This window comes from Gallus gallus, chromosome 2 (assembly GCF_016699485.2).
Source record: "Gallus gallus isolate bGalGal1 chromosome 2, bGalGal1.mat.broiler.GRCg7b, whole genome shotgun sequence".
Lineage (NCBI taxonomy): Eukaryota > Metazoa > Chordata > Aves > Galliformes > Phasianidae > Gallus > Gallus gallus.
The window spans coordinates 18,260,208-18,282,303 of record NC_052533.1 but is presented as its reverse complement, the minus strand read 5'-3'; the positions used below and the strand labels follow the sequence as shown (position 1 = coordinate 18,282,303).

Below are 22,096 nucleotides of genomic sequence, written 5' to 3'. Positions count from 1 at the left end.
GGCTGAAGGTGACAATTTTCTGGAATGCATCATTACCAGTGACAACATGTGTCAACAAAGGAGCCAAAGTCAAAATAGCAGTCCATGGAGAGGCAGCACATGAATTCCCCAAGTAAAAATGCAAACCTCAGTGAGTAAAGTGATGTACGTTGTCATTTGGGATAGAAATGTGGTCATCCTTCTGGATTTTCTGGAACATGGACAAACCACCAAGTCCAACCACAACACTGCTACGCTGACTAAGCTGAAGGTTTGCAGTTCCAGAGTCAGGCCAGAGACGAAGAAAACCTTTCTCTTGCAACACAGTAATGCCAGGCCCCATACCTGTTTGAAGACCATGGAGCACATTGCCAATCTTGGCTGGACTGTTCTACAACATCCACTGTATAGTCTGGATTTGGTGCCTTCTGACTTCCACCTCTTTGGGTCGATGAAATATGGGCTGCGTGGGCAATATTTTCCTAGTAATTATGCTGTCATAGCAGCTGTGCAACAGTGGATCATCTCCACTGGTGCAGATTTTTATGAGCGCAACATACAGAATCTTGTTCATTGCTAGCAAAAATGCACAGCTAATGGTGATGACCATGCTGGAAAGAAAGTATTTTGTAGCTGAGAATTTTCTCTATCAAATAGTGTTATTGTGCTCTTTGTATCTGTTGTAGTTTCCATGGATATAACTAGGAGGCTCTACCTTTAGAGCAACCTAAATAGATTTGACACTGCTATTGAATATGAACACAATTCTTTCAGATGCTCAACAAACACTGTCACATCCTGCCCTGACTCCTACTGACTTAACATCAGCAGCTCAAAGGACAAGAACCTTCACCTGAAATATATATATTTAGGATAGAGTTAAAAAATCAAGTACTCCAGTTGTCCTAGCAGATTATGGAGAGATTTGCAAGTAAAACACATCCCAAGTACTCAGTGTTCATTCTGGCAGCTCTAAAGTCTTTTTTCTTATTGAAAATCACTGTTTCTTATGATATATATATAATATATAGGTTGGATTCTGGATTACTGAAGGCATTTAAACATATAAAAGCATCACAAAATATGGAATCAAAGCTGTGTAATTAATTAAACTTCGTAGGAAGTGCTAACATGTATTTCCTAAATTAGCTTGGTAGCAGATGTGTATAACTTACCTAGAATGAACTAACCAACTTAATTTATATCTGTCATTTGTTCCCATTCATTGTTATCCGCCTTCTTCAAACTAACACTATACAAAAATTAAAAGATTTGAGTGCAGTACACTGAACTGTGCATTTAACACTGAAATTAATAAAATATATCCTTAAGCAAACAATTTTCTTCAGGTGCTTCTGGTAGAACAGTTCCAAAGTACTTCTGGATTTTATTTCAATTTAAATTTTAATACAATTCTGTGAAAATAATCTATTCATGTAATAAACAGAGATAGCCCAAGATCCATATTTGTACTTAAAGCTGTATTTAAGAGCACAGTAACCCAAGTTATTTTCATCAGTGTTGTACTGACAACACACCTAATCAAATGCCTATTCAAAGATCAGAAAACCAGTATCAGCCAAATCAGAGGACCTCATTCACTTACTACCTTTGTTTATTTAAACAAAACAAGGGACATAGAATGTAACTTACTGTTCTAATGAAGGGTTACAAACATAGACTGAAAAGGCTAATTAACTCTTTGAGATGAGTGCATTTCTGAAATAAACTGCTGTTTTCTGAAACATTTCTTGAGATCAAGCTTGAAATAGCTCTATATATTCCACTTCAGTTTGAAAAGTCAAAGCATCCTTACTTAGCTAGAACAATATACTTCAGTAACTTGTTTTAATGGGTATAGTAGCTTTGCAGAGGATTGTTTATGAATATAATACATACATAGTGCTAGGTTTAACATTTTATTTGAATGACTTTTAATGTTATGCAAAATAAATTGTTATGTTACATCCACTGTGACATCAACTAAAATGTGAACTAGTTTGCATAGGTTAGTACTTTGGGCAGCATGATGTTGCTCTAGTCCACCAAGGCTTAAATATTCACAGTGTAGAGGAAAAAACAGGAATTAAAGCATTTCTACTAAAATATATTTTAATAGCTGGTGTTAACTTTCTGCATAACAAAAGCCAAATTAAGATGATACATCATATGATCCAAGAGTAAGTATATCTGTCCTTTGAAAAACAATTGTTACCTTCAGAACTGTATACTCCCAAATACAGTAGTTTTGCAAAATAACTAAAACTTTTACACACTTGAAAGCAAACATAAGCCAAACTGCACAGCGGTTCATTTTTGCTTTTTATATCACACTGCAAAAACCAACAGCTGAGATTTTCCACATCATGCTAATCAATGTCAATACAGTCATTGCTGTCTTCCAACGGTCTAGCAACTTCTAAGAGTACTATTAAATACACATGGTTGAAATGCTACAGTATAGCTTATTTTCCCCTCTAAAATAATAATAATTAAACAAATGTCAACAACAACTGGATTACAACTTAAGTACAATATGCAAATTCTATTTATCAGACACAAGAAGCATATGAAATTCCTTTCAATATACTGTTGTAATGCAGGCAGTTTAGGAAATATAGCTTTCAGGTTTTCTTTCAGAAAGGGAGATGGGATTCCTATTGCATAAAGCTGGAGAAAATCACTAAAGCACTGCAAAATGGTTTACTCTTCTACAGCTCACCAGTACTTTGCATTTGCCAGCACATCAGTTTGGAGATCTTTCAACAGCATCTTTTGTCTGTTCCAGTATGTTATTTAAACATTTACTAACTAAAGCTTATTCTGTATTTTAAATGGAGTATTAATCAACATAATTAAAATCTAACATTTTATACCCTGTACCACTTTCTGCCAAAGACTTACATACCATTTCTTTTTCATTGTACGAGATGGCATGCCATCACTGTACAATAAAAGCTAAAATTATTACCTTTTCCAAACACTGGAGACCTTCTGCATCCCCGAGGAACACTCGGTATGGACACATTTGTCACAAATACAATCCATGGGAGGTGAATCTCTGTCAAATCTCAATCTGTTGAAGTGGTTTATGGTATGTCAAATGTAATCAAGAAAACCCTGTTTCATCAAGATTAAATGCTAATGTTCCATAATGAAAAATGCAGGATCTGTAAGTAGCTTTGTTTAGAAAATGAAGATAAGCCAGGCAAGACAGAGTAATAAAAAGCAAGGCACCCATTTGTTCCTGTGTATATGTATGAATATGCTCTATGTAGTTTTATATATTTATACATAGATTAGTAAGAACGTTAGCATAACTTCCTTGTTTCTAAAATGCTTAAAATGGGAACATATGAGCTTCCAGCCTAAATTTTGGAATACCGTGGGAAATTTGGCTCCTTAGAACTCTTTCCCCAGAAAAATGTTGTTAATAGGAAAAAAACACAGTGAGGAGAACATGCTGTGTTAAAAAGGAATACACACTTTAAAGATGACAGGACAGCATACATCTGTTCACCCCTACATACCACTGCACGTAACAGGCTCCAACACATGCCTTGTAGAAGTTGTGCTGGCACAATTTGGTTGCTGACTTATTCTTCTTACATTGCAAATTTCAGATCTTATACAACAATTTGAAAATAGCACTCTGATAATTTGTGGACTTTGATAGCACTGTTTAGAACACATTTGCACAATGGGAAAAAAATTGTTGTATATTAAAAAAGAGGAAACATTCCCAACGAACAAGAATTACTGAGTACATAGAACATAAAAACCTGACTACATAAATGAGTACCTTAAAACAGATCTTAATAATTCTGCTGACATACCACTTTCATGAGAAATACAATTCACATACTGCTTTGTTTTCCTGACCTTTTTTATTTTGCAATTGCTTTAGGTGCCTTGCCAGGCTAATGAATATTCAAAATTCATAAACAAAATTTTATTTTGGTTGTTCAGCACAAGATAGTTTTCCAATGAGATAAATTGCTCATTTTCTGATTTACTTTTCCAACATTCAACACTGGAAGCCACCTCCTCACTTAGGAAGAAAGCAAGCTAGTGTTGAGACTTGCTTTTCTCTAAGAGACTAAAATTTGCAATTTGATGCAAAATATCTGTTCATTCCATTTCTTTGCATTCAAGTCTGGTTAGCAAACTGCCAACTTGTTTGTATTGCTGTCAGCATTACAGAACAAATAGAGCAGCATAGCAGCAAGTGATATCCAATTCTGCCCCAGGCATCATCAGAAAAATTTGCCAGCTACTTTAAGACAGAATTTCTTTCTTTGCTGTTGATGGCCAGTGATGAAAACCAATGCACAAACAGACTGCCTTTTTGAGAGTTTCTAGCTGTGCCTATCACAGCAGCCTTTTGAAAAAATCCATCTGACTTGCAAAGCTAGCAAATCTAAGGTGGAAGTTGCCAGTAATGCATAATGGCCTGTTACAGCCCTTGTCTTTCAAGAACTTTAAATGACAGCAGTGTAAGCCATACAGACTGTACATTTACAGGCTCACATTCCTGGTTTTAAATCACTTTTTTTGAAGTTAGATGCTCCCAGTCAGCTTTGGCCTTGAAATTAGGCAGCAGACAAGAAAGTATAGACAATTTCATGACCTTTTTCTTTCTTTTCTTTTTTTGTTTTTTTTTCAAATGCAGTCATCCCACCCTCTTTCTGGCAGCCTGGGACTCGCCCCTTGTTAACAACAGGAAAAAAAAAACTACTCAAACTCTCCAATTCCTAATTGTATGCAGAAATGGAGCTAGGAAGTATTTGTGCTGACAGCTTTCAGTTGCTGTAACAAATCCGTACTGCCTTCCTTCTTTGTTGTTTAAACAGATACGGCAGACTTCATTATTTTGTGAAATATGAAATACAAAATTATCTATAAATTCTGTAATTAGTTGTACTCCTAACATTTCAGAAATGGGAGAATGTCAGTGCATGATCAACACGACAGCTACTCCAAAATTAACTTCTTTCTCATATGATTGAATACCACAAATCACATTATCAGCAAAAACATTATTTCTTCATTATTTCTTTATGTTTGTATGCATCCACATGAGTAAGCTCCCACATGAATTGCTAATTCTCCTGTCCTTCCACAGAGAGTTTTAACTGGGAGGGAACACAGCACCTTCCTGGCATCCCCTTAAAGCAAGAGGAACTTCCTTGTGTGTCAAGCCAGTGACACAACCTGTCTTACAGATCTGTTATGTCACCAGGTATTTCATGCTCTCCTCTCAGCCTCACAGATGGAGACCTGGCTCCTTCACTTCCTTATCATAAGTTAATGGGCACCAAGGAGCAAACATGAAGGTTTGTCAGCAAAATATTATTACTGTTTTCTATTCATGGTGGAAACTGAAGCTTAATGGAATACAGTATGCTGAACTTTTTTTTTTTTTTTTTTTTTTTTTTGGCTAGTTTACCCTTCAGTTTCAGTTATGAAAAGGAATAAATGTAAAAAGAAAGTTATTTTTCTCCTTCATTAATCATTTTGTAAGCACACAACTCACTGGCAGATCATCAAAAATTTTGGAGAAAACTGAAATAGGCCATTGAGCTGAAATGCACTACAATTAACCAGAGCTCTTCTCCACTGTTCAATGGAGGTGCAAGTATTTCTGCAGCAGGGTAGGTACATTAGCTCATTAGCAAGGCAGCCATTAAGCAAGTTACTTGTGGTAAGGTGAAGGGATGTGCCTGCATGCTTCGTGTGATTGCACAGCACCAGGGCCTCACACACACTATTTACAGCAGTACAGGGGAAAGTAAAGGAAGTAACATTGCTCTAATGGAAGTTTATATTTAAACACAAAGTATTATTTGAAGGAAACAGAAGACTTGGTAGCTTTTATACTCTAGATAATTTCTGCAAGGAATTTTCTGTGGGAAAGATACTGATGAACCATGAAACCAGGCATGGATCTAACTGATGGACTAGGATGCAAGCCAAGCTGATAGAAGAAGTCACTGTGAAAAACATAAAATGGGTAATCTAGGAATTAATGCAGGTGAGAGTTGGGAAATTTTTACTGTCAAAATAAACCTTTTCATTGTAAGGCTGCTGGGCAGTAGGTTTGTTTATTTTTTACAAATATATTACTTGGCATTATTTCAAATGATCAAATTCTCTAACATTTTTATTTTTATGAGGATGCTGACTTCTCAAACATTAGACGTCTCCCATAAGAAGCGAATCAATTTTATGGTTACTATAAAGAGAAACAACCTCTTTGAGATGTAGGGAAAAGGTATTTTCCCTTTACAGCTAATTGATTTTATAGGATTAGCAGCACCAGGCTTCCATATATGTTTTTTTTTTTATTTTATTTTGAGGGAGCACTATTATAAACCATGCTGTTTTCAAAGCTCTTGTTGTTTATTCATCCGTATTTAAAGGACTCTAAATTGGATTCTGAGTGGAATGCAGACTGTCATAGTAGCAATAAAGTAATGAACATGTGGTCTTAAAAGATTCTTCTGAATTTTTCTAAAAGATTAGATTTTGAGTAAATCATAACAAAGCTCAAAGGACTAGAGACAAAAATTAGTTAACAAACTCAATATAATTTGCTGGAAGCATTCCTGTTTTCCCAGTTCTCTGAACAGTACCATACATCCAGCCATCATCAATTGGTTGCACGTTGATGATATAGTCACCATCCCTGAAGGAAACTTCATCTTCATCTTGAGCACTGTAGTCATACATAGCTCTGTATGTTCTCTGTTGAAGGAAAGAAAACAAATCTGTAAAGTCTCAGGCCTGAGCAGAAATAGTTTATCTGTCTTCTTTACTCAGAGGGAGAGGGAGAGGGAGAGGGAGAGGGAGAGGGAGAGGGAGAGGGAGAGGGAAAGGGAAAGGGAAAGGGAAAGGGAAAGGGAAAGGGAAAGGGAAAGGGAAAGGGAAAGGGAAAGGGAAAGGGAAAGGGAAAGGGAAAGGGAAAGGGAAAGGGAAAGAAACCCAGGGAGCAAGGCAGAGGGAGAAATCACACAAATTATCTGTTGAATAGAAGCAATACACCTCCTGTCCTGTCAAATATTCAAATAATATACTCACTTTTTCTGAGTACCAGAATAATTATTTTTGTGAATCTACATGGTTCGAAGCCCTCATGTAAACAAATATCAGGCTGTCAGGCTACTCACCATCTCTTGAAATATTCTACCTGTTCTTTCACATATTCACTAGTAACATTTCTATGTCCTGCCAAAGCCTGTTTCTATAGCCTCTTTGCAAAATTCCCAAAAAGCTTCTCCTATATCTTCACTACAGATTGTTAACTTTTTCATCTCTTTGAATGTCCTTCATCACATTAGATTCTTACTCTAAATCAAGAATTACAAATATCTTTATTATCTAGAGAAAACAAGACCAAAAAAAAAGTACAACTCTGCAAAAATATTGTTTATGATACTCATTTTTTACATACTCAGATAAAAGATTGTTCTAAACAGAACAAGAATTTCTGTTGTTAGCTAAGCCAAATTCTTCTACACTTCTGTCAGCTGTAAGCAAAGATTTCCAATTTCTTTCTAAATAGAGTATTTATTTCCACTGACAATTTACAAAATGCTATGGTTTATTCATTTTTAAATTCCCAAAAGTGCTTTCTTCTCCTTTCCCTGTCTCTCAGATGAAATCAAGAGCAATTCAAGCATCCTAGATAGTAACCAACTACCCTATCAGATATACCTATTGTTATACATTAAAATATCTAGATGAATTTTTCTGATATTGTTTTAAAAAGTAAAAAGTGTTCTCCTAGCCGAGGAATACAACCCTGGATTAGTTTTAGTTCTGCCTGATATTTGGCATTTGAGTTTGTTTTTTAATGAAATGATTTCTAGGAATGATGGAGTTTCACCTACACGCAGTGACTAGGTCGTTTGTTCATCATGTGGGATCATCTAACCCAAACACGATGGGGAAACTCATTACTGTTTCCCCGCAAGAAAATGCACTTTTTGGTCTTGACTCTAGCTTTATCATTGGTACAACAGATTAAACATTAGAGGAAGTAATTTCTGGTTGACTACTACCTTGTCTGACAAGCCTACTCTAAACTGTATTTATATCTTACTCCGTGCAATTGTTCTTTGCTCTGCCTCATAATGTTACTGCCCAAGTCACAGTCCTAGCTGTGCCCAGTACTGATTTTCAGCCTAAGGTATATGGTTCTTAGTAGTTTTTCCACAACTTCCAAGGGTACATGGAAAGTGATATAAAAAAAAATTAAAAATTAAAATTAAAAAAATAATAATAATTGTAAGAGTTCTATCACCACCAAAAATTTTCCTAAAGATCCACAAATTAGAAAACTAGCGGTCAGAAGACCCTGGGGAATGGTCTCTACCTTTGAGAATCTTATTTTTTCCAACTATTTCAAATGATCTCTCCACTGAGCCTTGAAACTAACTCCAAAACCAGTGAAGGATATGCTACTATAACTAGGTCAGCAGCATCTGGTCCTTTAAGTAGTTTGTTTCCAAAAAAATCATTCATTTAATATAAATAGTGATAAGTTCAAATGGCAGGGAATGAGTTTTCCTTTGAGCCATCCTTATGATGGCTCCTAAATGGGCAAAGACAGGAAAAGAGGTTAAATGTATAATAAGACTAACATACACTGGAAAAATCAGAGAATTTGCTTAGCCAGAAAGGATGGTCTCTCATCCTTAGAACATCATGATGTAGAACATACTACTGCTGTCTCCTTTGTGGTGGCAAAGGTGTGAAGACAAGAGGTAATTCTAAACTTTAAAAAAAATTATTACGGCCCTTAATGCTGCTGAGAAACCTAAATTTATGGCCTTAACACCTAATTAGGTGCTAAATGGCTGTCAGGAGAAATCTCCATAATAATCCTGTTAGATTTTAATGCCTAATTATCACTTCAGAATGTAGTCAGGGCTATATAATTGAGAATTACAATGCTTAAAGGACTGAAAGCAGAGATTTTTAAAATGCATTTTAGTGAATTATTCCTCTGTCAGTAGTGAGTTTAGCAGGTCTGAGAGCAAAATAGGATATAAGGAAAGGTTGGGGTCAAATAGGCTCTTATCTTCTCCCTCCAAAGATCAGAAAAATCTGCAGCTTCTGCTTAGGAAGAGCAGTCAGCTTTGTGCTTATGAAGCACTGAAGCCTAGCTGTCATATTTCCAGCTTCACACCCAGATATGAGACAACACATGCATATTTCCAATTCATCCATCAATTTATCCTTATCTTCTGGATCAGTCCTTGCCAGGAACAGCACCAGTTGCAGTGGCCTTCACACAGAGCAGCTATCAGGGAAAGACAACTTGGAACGTGGATTTTGTTTTCCAACCACTATTAGAGATCTGAAGGCTTCAGAACACACTGCTCTTTTCCAAAGAGGTAAACACAGCCTGGCTGAAGCCTTCAGGGAGCTGTTACAAAGCACTCTGTACAGTGAGCAACAATTTAATTCAGCCCAATACACAAAACTGCTTGTAGAAAGTCAGCAAAAGCTAAGAATCATAAATAACACAATTCATACAGGGAAAAAAAAATTACTCAAAAACTGTGTTAGGATCACAGGCTGCCATCAATCTTCAGTCTGCATGAATCTCTGCACTTCAGCACATGCCCAACTAGGGGCTCTGAAACACCCTTACGTCACTTTATTATCTGAGTGTAACTTGCCCTGCATGTATGGACAAGTTGCACAGGCTAAAGAAAAGTCTTTTGATGTGACAGCAGAAAGACAAGGGAGCACACTAGGTTTGTAACTGTGCCAGCTATGCCTCTTTTGAAGCAGAGTAGCCACCCCAAGGGTGGTGAGATTAGGCCTGTCTTCCCCACCAGGCTGCCAAGTTAGCAGGCAGCATCACGAGAGCAGTCCTTGATTTTCTCCCTCCATAAGTGCTTGGTTTCTATCTTCGAAAAAATTCACTCAAACAACAACAAAATCAGTTTAAACCACGACATTCACTGGTTTTGTTTTTTTTCTCCATGATAAACAACTATTATCACTCAAAAGAATGTCAAGTAACAACATTGTTTCACAAAAGGGAGAAGAAATCCTGCTGAAAGGACTCAGTCTATTCTTCATATTTCAAATGCTTTAACTTCACTCCCTTCCATTTCTTGTTACCTTCACGCTCCCAGTTACGAAAAGAGGCAAATGATTATTCTCAATCTGACTCAAATAATAACATTTTTTCAACAGGCAGCCCACCCGGTAAGTCAGTTTGAGAAGGAGAAATAATAATAGTTTTCTACCTACTCACAGAGCTATAACGTTTGCTAAGTAGATTTCTAGATTTTCAGGCATCTCCATTCCAGCTTTTGAAGGCTGTTTGCTTTGCTTCCTACTCACTAGCAAACCTGCTGGCAAAGCCCAGGCTTCCAGCTTCCTCACTTTTTTTGCTCTGGGGGGAAAATCAGTCAGCTTCTCAGGTACCTTGAGCTATCCTTTGAAACGTAAAGGCTGATTCCAGCACCAATCATCTCACAGCTGTCATGCAGGCACCCAAAGAGTTTCTCAGGTTATTGGCTCACCCAAACATGCAGTTATCTGGACCCTAGAATTCCCAGCAAGTTAGCCCCCTCAACTCCAAAGCAGGTGAGAAAACAGACATCCCCAATCCACCTTTATAACATAAAATACCATAGAGTTTCAGTTTTAAAGAAAATACAACTTCTTGTCAAAAGGGGTCATTTGTCCTTTCAGCTCAAAACCTTCCTTTCTCTAGCAAGCTTAAGGTTTGGTTCAGAATTAAACACTTCACCTCTAAAGAAGGTGAAAGAGATAGTGAACATACACCAATTTACAACAGTTCAACAAGTTGATTCTCTTATGGTAAAAGGTGATGAGATCTGCACTGCAAAAACTGTATGCAGTGATACGATAAGAAAAAATATGATAACTACTAAAATATAACTTCATATATGAAGTGTTCAAACAGAAAAATGCTCAACACTCCCTGTGCTCCTTCCTTCCCACCTCCAAAGAAAAAACAAAATAGCCATATACCCATTCAGTTCTCCTTCACATTTCTTTCAGAACTAAAAATTCATTCCAGCTTTACATTCCCATTCACCACAATCAGGAACTCTGTGATTGTGGCCATGGTTTGATGATAACACTTTTTTTCAATTTCCCAATAGTTAATTCAATTTGTATCACACACGAGGGGGTACATGACTGTTCTGGTGAATTAGAATGGGCACACCAAAACAGAGTCTAAGCTAGTTTTATACAAGATGAATAATAAGGATAGGCAGAAAGTCTGCTAGTACAAAAAGAGCAAGTCAAAAATTTTAAAACAAATTTATACCGACAGAATGATCTTAAGAAATCCGTGTTTTTCATCCTATACTACGAGTCCGATTTCATCACACAGTGTAACATCAAAGCTCACCTTGTACTATCCAAGCATGTACTACTTTTCTTATGTAGAAGATACTCTTCTGCCTTCTGGAGATCATAAGTACATTTTTACAATACATTCTGACATTAAAGTTCTTGTCACTGTCCTTAGTCACTTAACACCTCTCCTACATTTGGACTATCACTTACAATTAGGACTGGGACAGTCAGGTACTCCAACTGTAGTGCTCAGGGGCCAATTCACTCATATTTAAGAATTTTCACAATGGTTGATAATGTTGCTTGCCAAACAAAATTGGTTATTAAATCCAATACTCACCAGGCCTGCTGGATGAGGCTGTGAATGCACTGACCTCATAGACGACATACTGGTCTGGTGCATGTATCCATATCCTTGGGACTGGCTTTGCTGATATGCCCCAGGGAGTACAGGGGCTGTGTAGTAAAGAAACAGAGACACATTAATGGAAGGGTTGTTGTGTTTTTTTTTTTTTTCAAAAAAGTCCTCATCTAGAAATGTGTAGAACCTGTAGATTATTTGCACGGTAAATAGCAATTCCTCAGTATGGAACAGTGAATTCAGAATTATTTGCATGCACAACGTAAGGATTTCCATATGTTGAATTATACATAAATGTAGGCAAAGCTATAGCAATATAACCACAAACACTACCAAGGTTAAATGGACAGAAAAGCTTAACATACCTTGAGGAGTTTGACTATAAAAAGGTCCTGAAGCTTGAGAAACCACTCACTCAGTGAGTGATATTGCCATAGATGACGCACTAAATGTCACGTACCATAAACTGCCATTTTTTCAAAGGAAGAATAATAAATAAATCTATATGCTGAAACATTTTAAAAGTGTACTAATCGGAAATACCCACGATTAAATCCTAACTCACTGCAAACTAACTCTTACTTACTGGTCTATGAACAAAGAAAAACTGATTCAAAGCAAGAGACAAGAATGTAAACCTGTGAGTCCACAGTTGGGTTCCTTAGTTTACTCTGACTCCATCAACATTCTTTGCCAAGTATAGAGATCAGTGGTTGTTTATAGCTTTCCAAGTCCACCTCTTTCACTATCTCTCTCTTAACCACACAACTACTTCTTTTCCACATATATTTTGTCCCCATTATCTTTAACAGTTCTATTTTATGAATTCTCTTATCCATAGGTTCATGATTAATACCCGTACTTTCATTGTACCAAGAGCTGTTGATAGAGTTAATACAACCAAGGACTCCCTAAATCTGTTGTTTGCTAGGAAAGCATAAGCAACCCCTTCTTATCTGTTCAAACATCCAAATTTGGCAACAGATTGAATCAGAATGTATTAAAAACATGTGACCAAGACCTCTAAGAAACAAGCATAGGTTCATATTCACTAATTTTCCAGTAGGCCCAAGAAGCATTATTAGAGCAAAATTAAGACTGAGGTGGTTGTCAAAATCTAAAGTTGAAAAATTTAATCACCTCATGTCTGTGTGTGTTTTACAAGACATTTATCTGAGAATAAAGTTTTCTGGCTTGTTTGGACATTATTAGTCCACCTCCACTGCCATTTATCAGAATTTTACTACTTGAATCAGAAACTCATTTGGCTACATTGTTAAGAAAATGCACTTTAACAGTAGTTCATTTAGCTGACACTCTATTAACTCTTCTGACAAAAGTCATCATTTTGAGATCATACAGCCCATGAGTGAAAAATTTTCATACAGAAGTCACCTCAGCAGTCTGATGCTTTGTGAGATACTTCTCTTGGGCATGCTGGGCTGAGCAGTCACCACACGCTGACTGAAGCAGGAGCAAAATTAATATAGGATTTAATGGAGTTGACAAGGAATTGCAGGACGCAGGCATTGTAGAATTAACAAATAAAGTAGGAGCAGAGAAAAAAAAATAAGAAAAATATATGCACAACAATGCAACAAGCATTTCTATCTGCAACAATAATGCTCTGTCCTTGTTTCCTTCCTGAGTGATCAGGGCAACAGATGAACACAGAACATTCAGAAACTATTTGCTGAAATATTTCTAGAAGAAAGGTCAGCTTTGTGCTTTCAGCAAAGTGTTTTACATAACCTGCTTCCCCAGCTAACAGCATGGTTGATTTCAACAAAGTTTTTTTTTACGACATCCATTTCGTTTTACTTGGCATATTCGAATTCACTAAGTATGTAATTATGATTTGGGATGTTATTTTTCATTCTACTGTATTTTTCATGATAAGTAACACTGCATATTTAATCAGATTTTTTCTGATTTAGAAAATATGTTGCAAACTATTGTAATGAATAGATTGCTTTGTTAAGTGAGTGAAATTAAAGTGATACACAGTCAGATGCAACACTGGAACATGATGAATAATGGATGTTTTAGAACTGCCAAGTTCATTCTAATGGCATATGCATACAAAGACATTTTAAAGCAGTTTAATCATCAGAGAATTGCTGCTTGTTAACGCACTCACAGGATTATCATGCATTAAGTGAATAGTCCTGAGTAGTTCATCAAATAATTTACGTTTCAGTGTTGTTTCAAGATATTTGCACATGGCCAGATATAGTCTTTCACAAGAAAATAGAGAAAAATATAATTTAATCAAAGGTTCTGCGAACAAGCCAGAATTAATATATTTTATCTAAATCACCACCAGCATAAACATAGGACACTTCATAGAAAGCAACAGAGCCTCATCTCTTCATACCAGCAGTAAATTTGCCATGTGGGTTCAAAACCAAGAACAGCCTGAACATTTTAACTTCATAGGAAGCAGTACCTGAAGGAGGCACTGGCTGCTGACCACTCAGCATCCTGATTGCTCTGCAGCCACAAAGGACTGTGGCTTTTCCCTGGCAGGGACAGACACCCTATACCCTGAGCATCCCTTCCTTCTTTCCAAAGAAGTGAAGGTACCAGGAGAAACTGTTGACTCTTGATTCCTTCCCCAGAATGGATCTTTCTTAACTCCTACCAATTGTCCCATCAGTTTAAGGCTAACTAATGATCTGCTTCATTATATCCTTCAAGCTGACAAGTTTATTTTGGGGAGGGTAAACCATGCCTCCCACCTCTGTGACAATCATCAGCAGTGGGTCTGAGATGTGCTTTCCTCTTTTGCATCAGCTTCTCACATGGTGAGAAAATTTTGTCAAACTGTCTTAAAGTATCTGCTTACTATTTTCCCTGCCACAACAGAAAACATAAACCCAGGGAAATAAAACACACCTTCCGAAGTGCTGAAGATTCTAGGAAGCATCTGAGAACATTCTACACAAACAAAAAGAAGGAATTTCTAGGATCACATAGCTTCAGTAAGTACCCATCAGTCTTACTGAGCACACATTTGAAACCAGTTTTGAAGATGATTGAATAATTCCAGACTTTTTTTTTCCATGACAAGAATACTATATTAGGGCTGTAAAAAATCAATCAATCAAACAGTAGCTTTTAACAAAACATTTAAGAAAAAGAGTTAAGCAATCTTCAGACAGTTGTCTATTTGGAAGACAATTGGGAAGCACAAAATAAATAGATCAGTGAATAGACATCATTTTGGAGCTGTGTTTTTAGTGACATAAAAATAACTCAAAGTAAGATTAAATGATGCAGAAAAAAAGAGTTTGACTTTCCTTCATCAACATCATCCAGTTACCTGCAATCTTTTGGCTCAGACCAAAGTACAAAGTTCTATAACATCACTGACTGCAGCAGCAAAAACAATGGTTTTAGTTAACCTAAGGGGACTATAAAACACAGTGGTGGAACATGAAATTCATTTAGCTGAAGCCAGATTTATCGGTGTGGGATCTGAGGGCTGACCATTGCTCCCAGAAGTATAGGTGGAAGTTTCTTCTTGTTGCATTAAGACTACCAGATGCATTCTGATGTATCAAAACTTTCTTTTCTCTCAACTTATGAATTAAGATAGATACTTATTTTAAATTACCAGCTAGAAGGAAATTCTCATATTTTGCTTACTATAGGTTTTTTTTTTTCCTTCCTTAGAGAAAAGAGAGGAAATGAATGAACACAATCAAAGACAAACACAAAGAAGCTTCCAGGAAACAGAAGAAACTGAAAGAATGATGGGTGACGTGGGTGGGTGATGATAGTGGGTATGATAGTGGGTATCAGGGCACTGCAGCAGACAGCAGAGATGATGTGCAATGAGAACGACCATGAAAGAAAAGGGTCAGGCTGTGGAAATAGGAAAGGGATAATCAAGAGAGTATTATACAGCTACAAGGTTTAAAAAAGTTTATGACAGTTTATGCTGAAAAGAAAAATTCTTTAAAGGGCAGGTTCCAAGATATAGTATTTTATCAACACTGTACTTAAACTCTCTTGAATTCTCCTGAATAGCAAAACTTAGATAATCTACAGTAAAACAATGTATCCACTCCACTAGCTACTGCATTTTTGCCATTTACTGTACTACATGCCACTTACTGGATCATATGTAAAATATTAACTTCTTCACTTATTCTTATAGGCATCATGCAGTTTAAAGCATTTATTTCACTTCATGCTTTGGTGTTATCTCTACTCATGGTATCACTACCAAGCTATGAGGAATGCAAAGAACTCACTGCAATAACAATAGCAACACAACAGAGCAGAAAGAAAAAGACACTGGTTATAACTGGTTCGTGTCTGTAGATTTTCTGAAGGGCATAAAATGGCAGTAAAGCTGGAATATGGCATTATCATGCATCTTTGTGCTACTGAATAGCTCTCCTAAAAGAGATGAAGCTGCTCCTCCACATATATTTAGGTGCTTCCTGTGTTTTGCCTTTATGCTGCCTTCTTCTCCATAGGTTGTATCATCCACAGCAGCCATAACAGTCTTGAGAAAATACCTCTCTCATGGTTTTCAATTCATTTTCCTTAGAAATCATTCAGCTATGTCCCGTGGAGCAGAAAATACCACCAAAGCAGTGATACTCACCAAGGGACACTTAGTTCAGAAAGGGATCAGACCAGCAACACACACAGTGCAAGAGAGGAGGCAGGACCAGGCATCCAAGGCCACAGACAGCAGAAGGCAGCAAACTGCTAGATCAGCTCCGCTGCCCCAAGGTAAGCTCCCACGGACCCCAGTTCTGTGTGAGCTCTGAGTTCAGATCACAGCAGAAGTGACACTCTCACAGATGCTTCCCTCCAGATGTCACAACATTCAGGTCCAAACTGTATCTCAACTAACACAGACTGCTTCTGTGTGATAGCATGCAATGTATATTTTAGATTCTTCATATCCTAGACCATGGTATTTGAAATGAAAAGTAAGGTCTGATTAAGTTGGATGTAGCCAGCATCAGCTGGTTGCTGGACATTAAAAAAAGATAATGAAGAAATAGGTCAAACAGACATTCTGTCTCTGGTGAGACATTATGTGGTCTGGATTATAAAGGTGCATTAATTGATCCATTAGCATAAAGACTGGTAAGGACTCCCAGAGATGTTAGAGAGGGTGAAGAGGAGATGATGTACAGAACTCTGCAGCACCCCCACAGTACTGAGTAAGGAGGGGATATTCTCTAGGGAAAAGGTTTCAAACTAAAAGAGGGGAGATTTAGATGGATATAAAGAAGTTTCTTACAATAAGGGCAGTGAGGCACTGGCACAGGGGGTCCAGAAAGGTGGTGGATGCCCCGTCCCTGGAGACACTCAAGGTCAAGCTGGACAGGGCTCTGAGCACCTGATCTAGTGTGGGTGTCCCTGTTCAGCAAAGGCAAGTTGGATTAGATAACCTTTAACACCTTTAAAGATAACCTTTAAAGGGACCTTTAAGTCCCTTTCAACTCAAAAGATTCTGTAATTCTAGGGGACATAAGTTAAATTAAATTAAAAAAAAAAAAAAAAAAAAAAAAAAAAAAGCAGCCATAGGAGTATACAGAACAACTAGAAAAGCGAAGCAATACAGGCAACATTAGGAAAATCTCAGGATTGATTTTCCAGTGCAGAACTCATTGCCAAAAATGCTCCTGTCCCAGACTGGAATGAAAAAAAAAAAAATCACAGAGGTTCATGCAAAAGGAAATTAAACAAAAAACAAAAAAATGAGTAAAGAAAATTTCTGGTAAACATTTCAAAAGATCTAGATTTAATTTTTATCAACTTCAACTTTTATTATAACTTATGTCACTCTTCAGAGTGAAACATTTTGACATAAAGCTGGTTTCATTTTTACAAAAAAGTCAAGATATAACCTTAACAATCTCAAAACTGAATAAATTATTTTTTGGCATTGTGACATCAATCACAAGTGAGCCCTTCCTGTATATAAAAAATGCATTAAAATGCTATCTTCTGATGAACAACACTGAAAAATTTCCATCCAACTCTGAAGTTAAATTGTTTAGCATAACTTCTCAAATAGGCTAGAAAATGGCAACATGTACTCTGCTTCATTTTAAACCAATCTTCTTATCTTTTATAGAGTTTTATTCTCTTGGAGACAGAAAGAGTAGCACAATGCAGTTAAATTTACTGGGAGTAAGTCAGACTGCATAAACATGCAAAAACCACTAACCTGAAGACTGGAGATGTTGAGACCTGATACAGAACAGTGCTGTTTTTAGAATTGTCGAGAACAACACAGTAACACATCTTGGCATTTTCTCCTGTGCATACTGTAGCTTTCCCTTCATTTCTTTTCTTTTTTCCCTGTTTTTCCTTTTTCTTGCCCTTTGATTGTCAGTAAGGCTGCTTTCACAGATGTCCTAGCTAGCAGGTTTGTTGCTCTCAGTGGTGCTCTGTCAGAAGCAGCAGTTTGTCTGCATACTATCCATTACAGGAGTCAGTATTCGTTAGTAAATTGGAATATCAATCTCAGATATAATTAGGTTGTTGAAACAAAAACCTGAAATTATGGCCTAATTCACACAGGGTGCTAATAAATACCTGTCCTGTTCATTGACCTCATTAGAAGTTCTGAACTATTTGGAGTCCGTGGCAAATTCAGAACATTACAAGCTTAGGAAGTTTCCATAACCTGAATTATAAAGATATAAGAAATAAGCCACATAAACATCAAATATCTGGGGAGAAAAAATGGCTCTGGGAAAAGAAAAAGTCAACAAAATGATTAATTCTGTATTTAAAATAACTAACATTATGCATTTATGGAAAAAAAATAATCATTTCTACTCTCAAGACTACTTAGTTACATATTACAAAAGATAACACAAAATGTTTTAAACTGTGTTTCATTACTGTCATGATTAGACTAACAGACTGCTTTAAGCACGATCACTTTTTAACACCATTTTATCATCCATCAATAATTAAGCCTAAATTATATGTACCCACAAAATAAACTGAAGTAGATCATTGTGTGGAATGCAGAATCATATAATTATAGCTCTTAACAGGAGTTTTTTTATCAATTAAATTGGACTTTGAAGGAAATTGCAACAGAAAATCACATGTAGCTGTTCAGCATATGTCAAAGGAAAATAAATCTTAGAAAGGAATGAAAAAAATAATCTAACACCACATGGAGTCTTGTATTTTATTTTGTCATTTGTTTTCCTTTTGGAAGGGGCCATCTCGTATGTCAGTTACTCCAGAGAATAAACACAAAATTTTCACCTGTTCCAAAACCCTTATTTGCATGAAAGAATATTAATAATATTGATACTGGTCACAGTTGTATGAGTAGTCCATAATATATAGTGGGTGAAGTGGGAATATGGGAAGTACTAGCTAGTCCAATTGAATGATGGAGGCAAATTGCCTCTCTAGTATGTCATGGTCTGCGTGTCCAGTCATTCATTAATTAAGGACTTTTCCTTAATTCATCATATTTCAAGGAATGGTGGAACAGTCAACTCCATTACATTTTTCTTCAGGGCTATCTCTTTTCTGAGAACTATTCTGGCCTCTCTAAGGGGTCCAAATCTCTGTATTGTAAATAAAAAGTCTCTCGTGGACATTTTTCCCATTTAATAACAGTATATGGTTTCCATTCTGATTTGTGAAACTTATATTTCTGACTATATCTTCCAAAAGACAAGGTCTTCAACCCATGTCTACAAGCCCTACTGCATGTATTTTCACATAGATATTCCACATTTTATTACATTTTAGGAACTAGTCTTGCAATTCAAATTTATTCATAAAAGTAGTGTCCCCATTCACTTCATATGGATTACAGCAGAAACTAATGGAATATTATTCAGGAATTAGTCTTCAATGCTAGCCATACAGTCCAGCAAGTTTAGCCTACTTGAGTATGAGCACTTGTTGTATCATAATACCTAACAGTAACTCCCCTTTTCCTACTGCTGCGGCAACAGGGACATAATGAAATCACAGGGCATCCTGCTCTGGAATTCTGAATATGAAGTGCAGTAAGGATTTGCTGTCACTGGCAAGTAAACCTTATTACAACCAATTTTTTGGCTGATGCTCCCCCTAAACTGCAACGTTTCAGCTGTGAAAACAGAGAACAATACGCCTTTCCTTTTCTTGCATGGAGGATCACATTCTTCTATTCATTTCTATTTATGAAGGCACAAGATGTCTGAAAGCCAGGCTGAGGCATCCTAGATCCTAGTGGGGCCACAGATTTAACACAGGAAGATGCCATTCATTCTTAAATTGTGAATAGGCAGGTTTTTGTTCTAGGCTTCCTCACAAATGAAAAGAGTAGTAAAATGAAGGTTCTGTTAATAAGTTACATAACCTACATGCATTCAACTACAGTTTGAATTCACATCAACTGTTATCCATTTGCATTAGGAAAGAACCCTACAAGTTCATCTTATGGAAGCCATGCTTTGAGGTCTATGCAGTTGTGAATTTGCATGGTGGGTATAACCAGACAAGTCGTGGAAAAATAGCAGCCATCAGCATCTAGTCTGTGACTGCACATACATTTACTGATGATACTTCTTGTCTGCTGGGTATGAAACCCTCTGAAGTGTATCAAAACTGCTATAAGGCAGCAGTCTGAACAACTGAAACAGCCACTTGCAAGGGAGCCATTAACACTTCCAACTGTTGAGTCATAACAGAGTTTCCCTTCCACTTTCTTCTCATTGACTGTTTCAAGGAAAAGGGAATATCTAACTGAGACAGATGCAGAGCAAACAGAAGGATCTCCTGAACTGCTGCCATGCCATAGAAATTGAAAATGGGGTCTTCTCTGGGTTCCCCTCCACCTGAATGTGTGGGAATTGCCTTTTTCTGCTGTAAACTCTCAAGGATGTGGGAGAGAAGCACAGGAATCCAAGACGGGCAGAATCTAAGCAAAACATTTTTGAACTGAGAAATGTAAAGCTCTCCCTGGAACATTAACTCATCCTCGGTGAGCACACACTGAAGGAAAACGAGCCTTTCAACTGAATCACAATTTCAATCTTAATGTTTTATACATACAGCCCTAAATCAAACCTGTTGGCAAAATCTAGCCTTCACTCAGTTTCATAAGAAGTTTCAAGTTTTACATTAAAAAATGATGTTATACAAATACCTCATAGGAAGAGAATGAAATCTAGTTTTCTGGAATAATTTCTCTCATATTCTGTAATAACAAAGCACTCAATGAAAGCAGAGGACATTATCTAAGAGTCTGATCGTGCAGAGTAGGACAGCTTGAGGTAATGCATACATGAGGTCCCACTGCTGTTCTGGATTCCTAGACTTACATGGCTTAAAAAGCTGAAGTTGATAATTCAGAGGAGACCAAGTTACGTATTAAGCACTGTCAGAAATCTTCTATTCACAGAAATTTATTTAGAAGTTAACACATGTTCAAAAAACACATTCAACTTGTTCCTAATTGAAACCTGAGCTCATGCAACTAACAGCATTAAATGAATAGGTACTAATCAGATATGCATGCACGTATGTCCATATTACATACACAGAGAAGTATTTAGTTTAGTTCAAAGATATTACAATGGGTTTGTGGTAGAGATGTCTATTATTCAACTCCAAGGACTTAAGAACAGAAATATTGAAAGATGAAAAAGCAAAATGTTTTACCACTATACTGTTTAGTGGAAACAACTTCCAGGCTGGCGAACCTGCTGGGGGTAGGCACGTAAAAGAGGCAAAACCAAAGCATCATCTAGTCCAAAATAAAAATAAAAATTCATGATCGGGTATAAGAGTCTGGTGGACAAGAGAAGCGTGTATGTGACCCTTACCAAAACGGAGCCCATGTTGCTGTTTTGATGTGTTCTGCACTCAGCAGCAGTGCAGCTTGTTGATATGAAAGGGGACAAGAAACCTACTAAAGCCTATAGCTGTCCTGTGAAATCTACAGCCCTTCTCCCTCTAAATGCCGTATTTGATTACCAGGCTCCAGGGAACAACATTATGGAAAGACAGTTCAGCTTCCAAACATAAAAGAACCATTCTTCCTGGGCTGCCAGACGAGGAAATGTAACTGCTGTGTCATTCCGTTTGACCTCCTAGAATGACAGAGCTCAACAACTGAATATGACTGTGAAGAAGGGTGAAGGATTTCTGCCCTGCACTCCTGCCAGGTGCACCTGGAGATGGAAGACAGACCTCTATAAATATAAAAAGAGGTCAGATACTATTTCCTGGTATTTTCTTTGACTTGTCTGTTATTAATGGAAATTTTCTCCATCCTCGTATGCAGAGGGCTTCTTTCTTTATTATTTATTTATTTATTTTGTATGTGACAAGGAGATAGAGATGAAAAGAATCAAATTCTATTTCCTTTCCTCTTCTATGTACTGGTACAAC

The 22,096-nt window shown here is 36.9% G+C and overlaps 1 protein-coding gene across 9 annotated transcripts in view; it reads right to left on the bottom strand.

Annotated features, from left to right (window-relative positions):
• Window positions 1-1,576: 1,576 nt before the first annotated feature.
• NEBL (nebulette) overlaps window positions 1,577-22,096 on the bottom strand; it is a 247,738-nt gene continuing 227,218 nt past the window's right edge. For all 9 annotated transcript variants that reach the window (XM_040675028.2, NM_204488.3, XM_046917574.1 and 6 more), the window contains 2 exons: window positions 11,678-11,793; window positions 1,577-6,726 (listed from right to left, as the gene is read on the bottom strand). In XM_040675028.2, coding sequence (XP_040530962.1) covers window positions 6,550-6,726; window positions 11,678-11,793 — 293 coding nt within the window. In that variant the 3' untranslated portion in view covers window positions 1,577-6,549. The remainder of the gene's footprint in view (window positions 6,727-11,677; window positions 11,794-22,096) is intronic.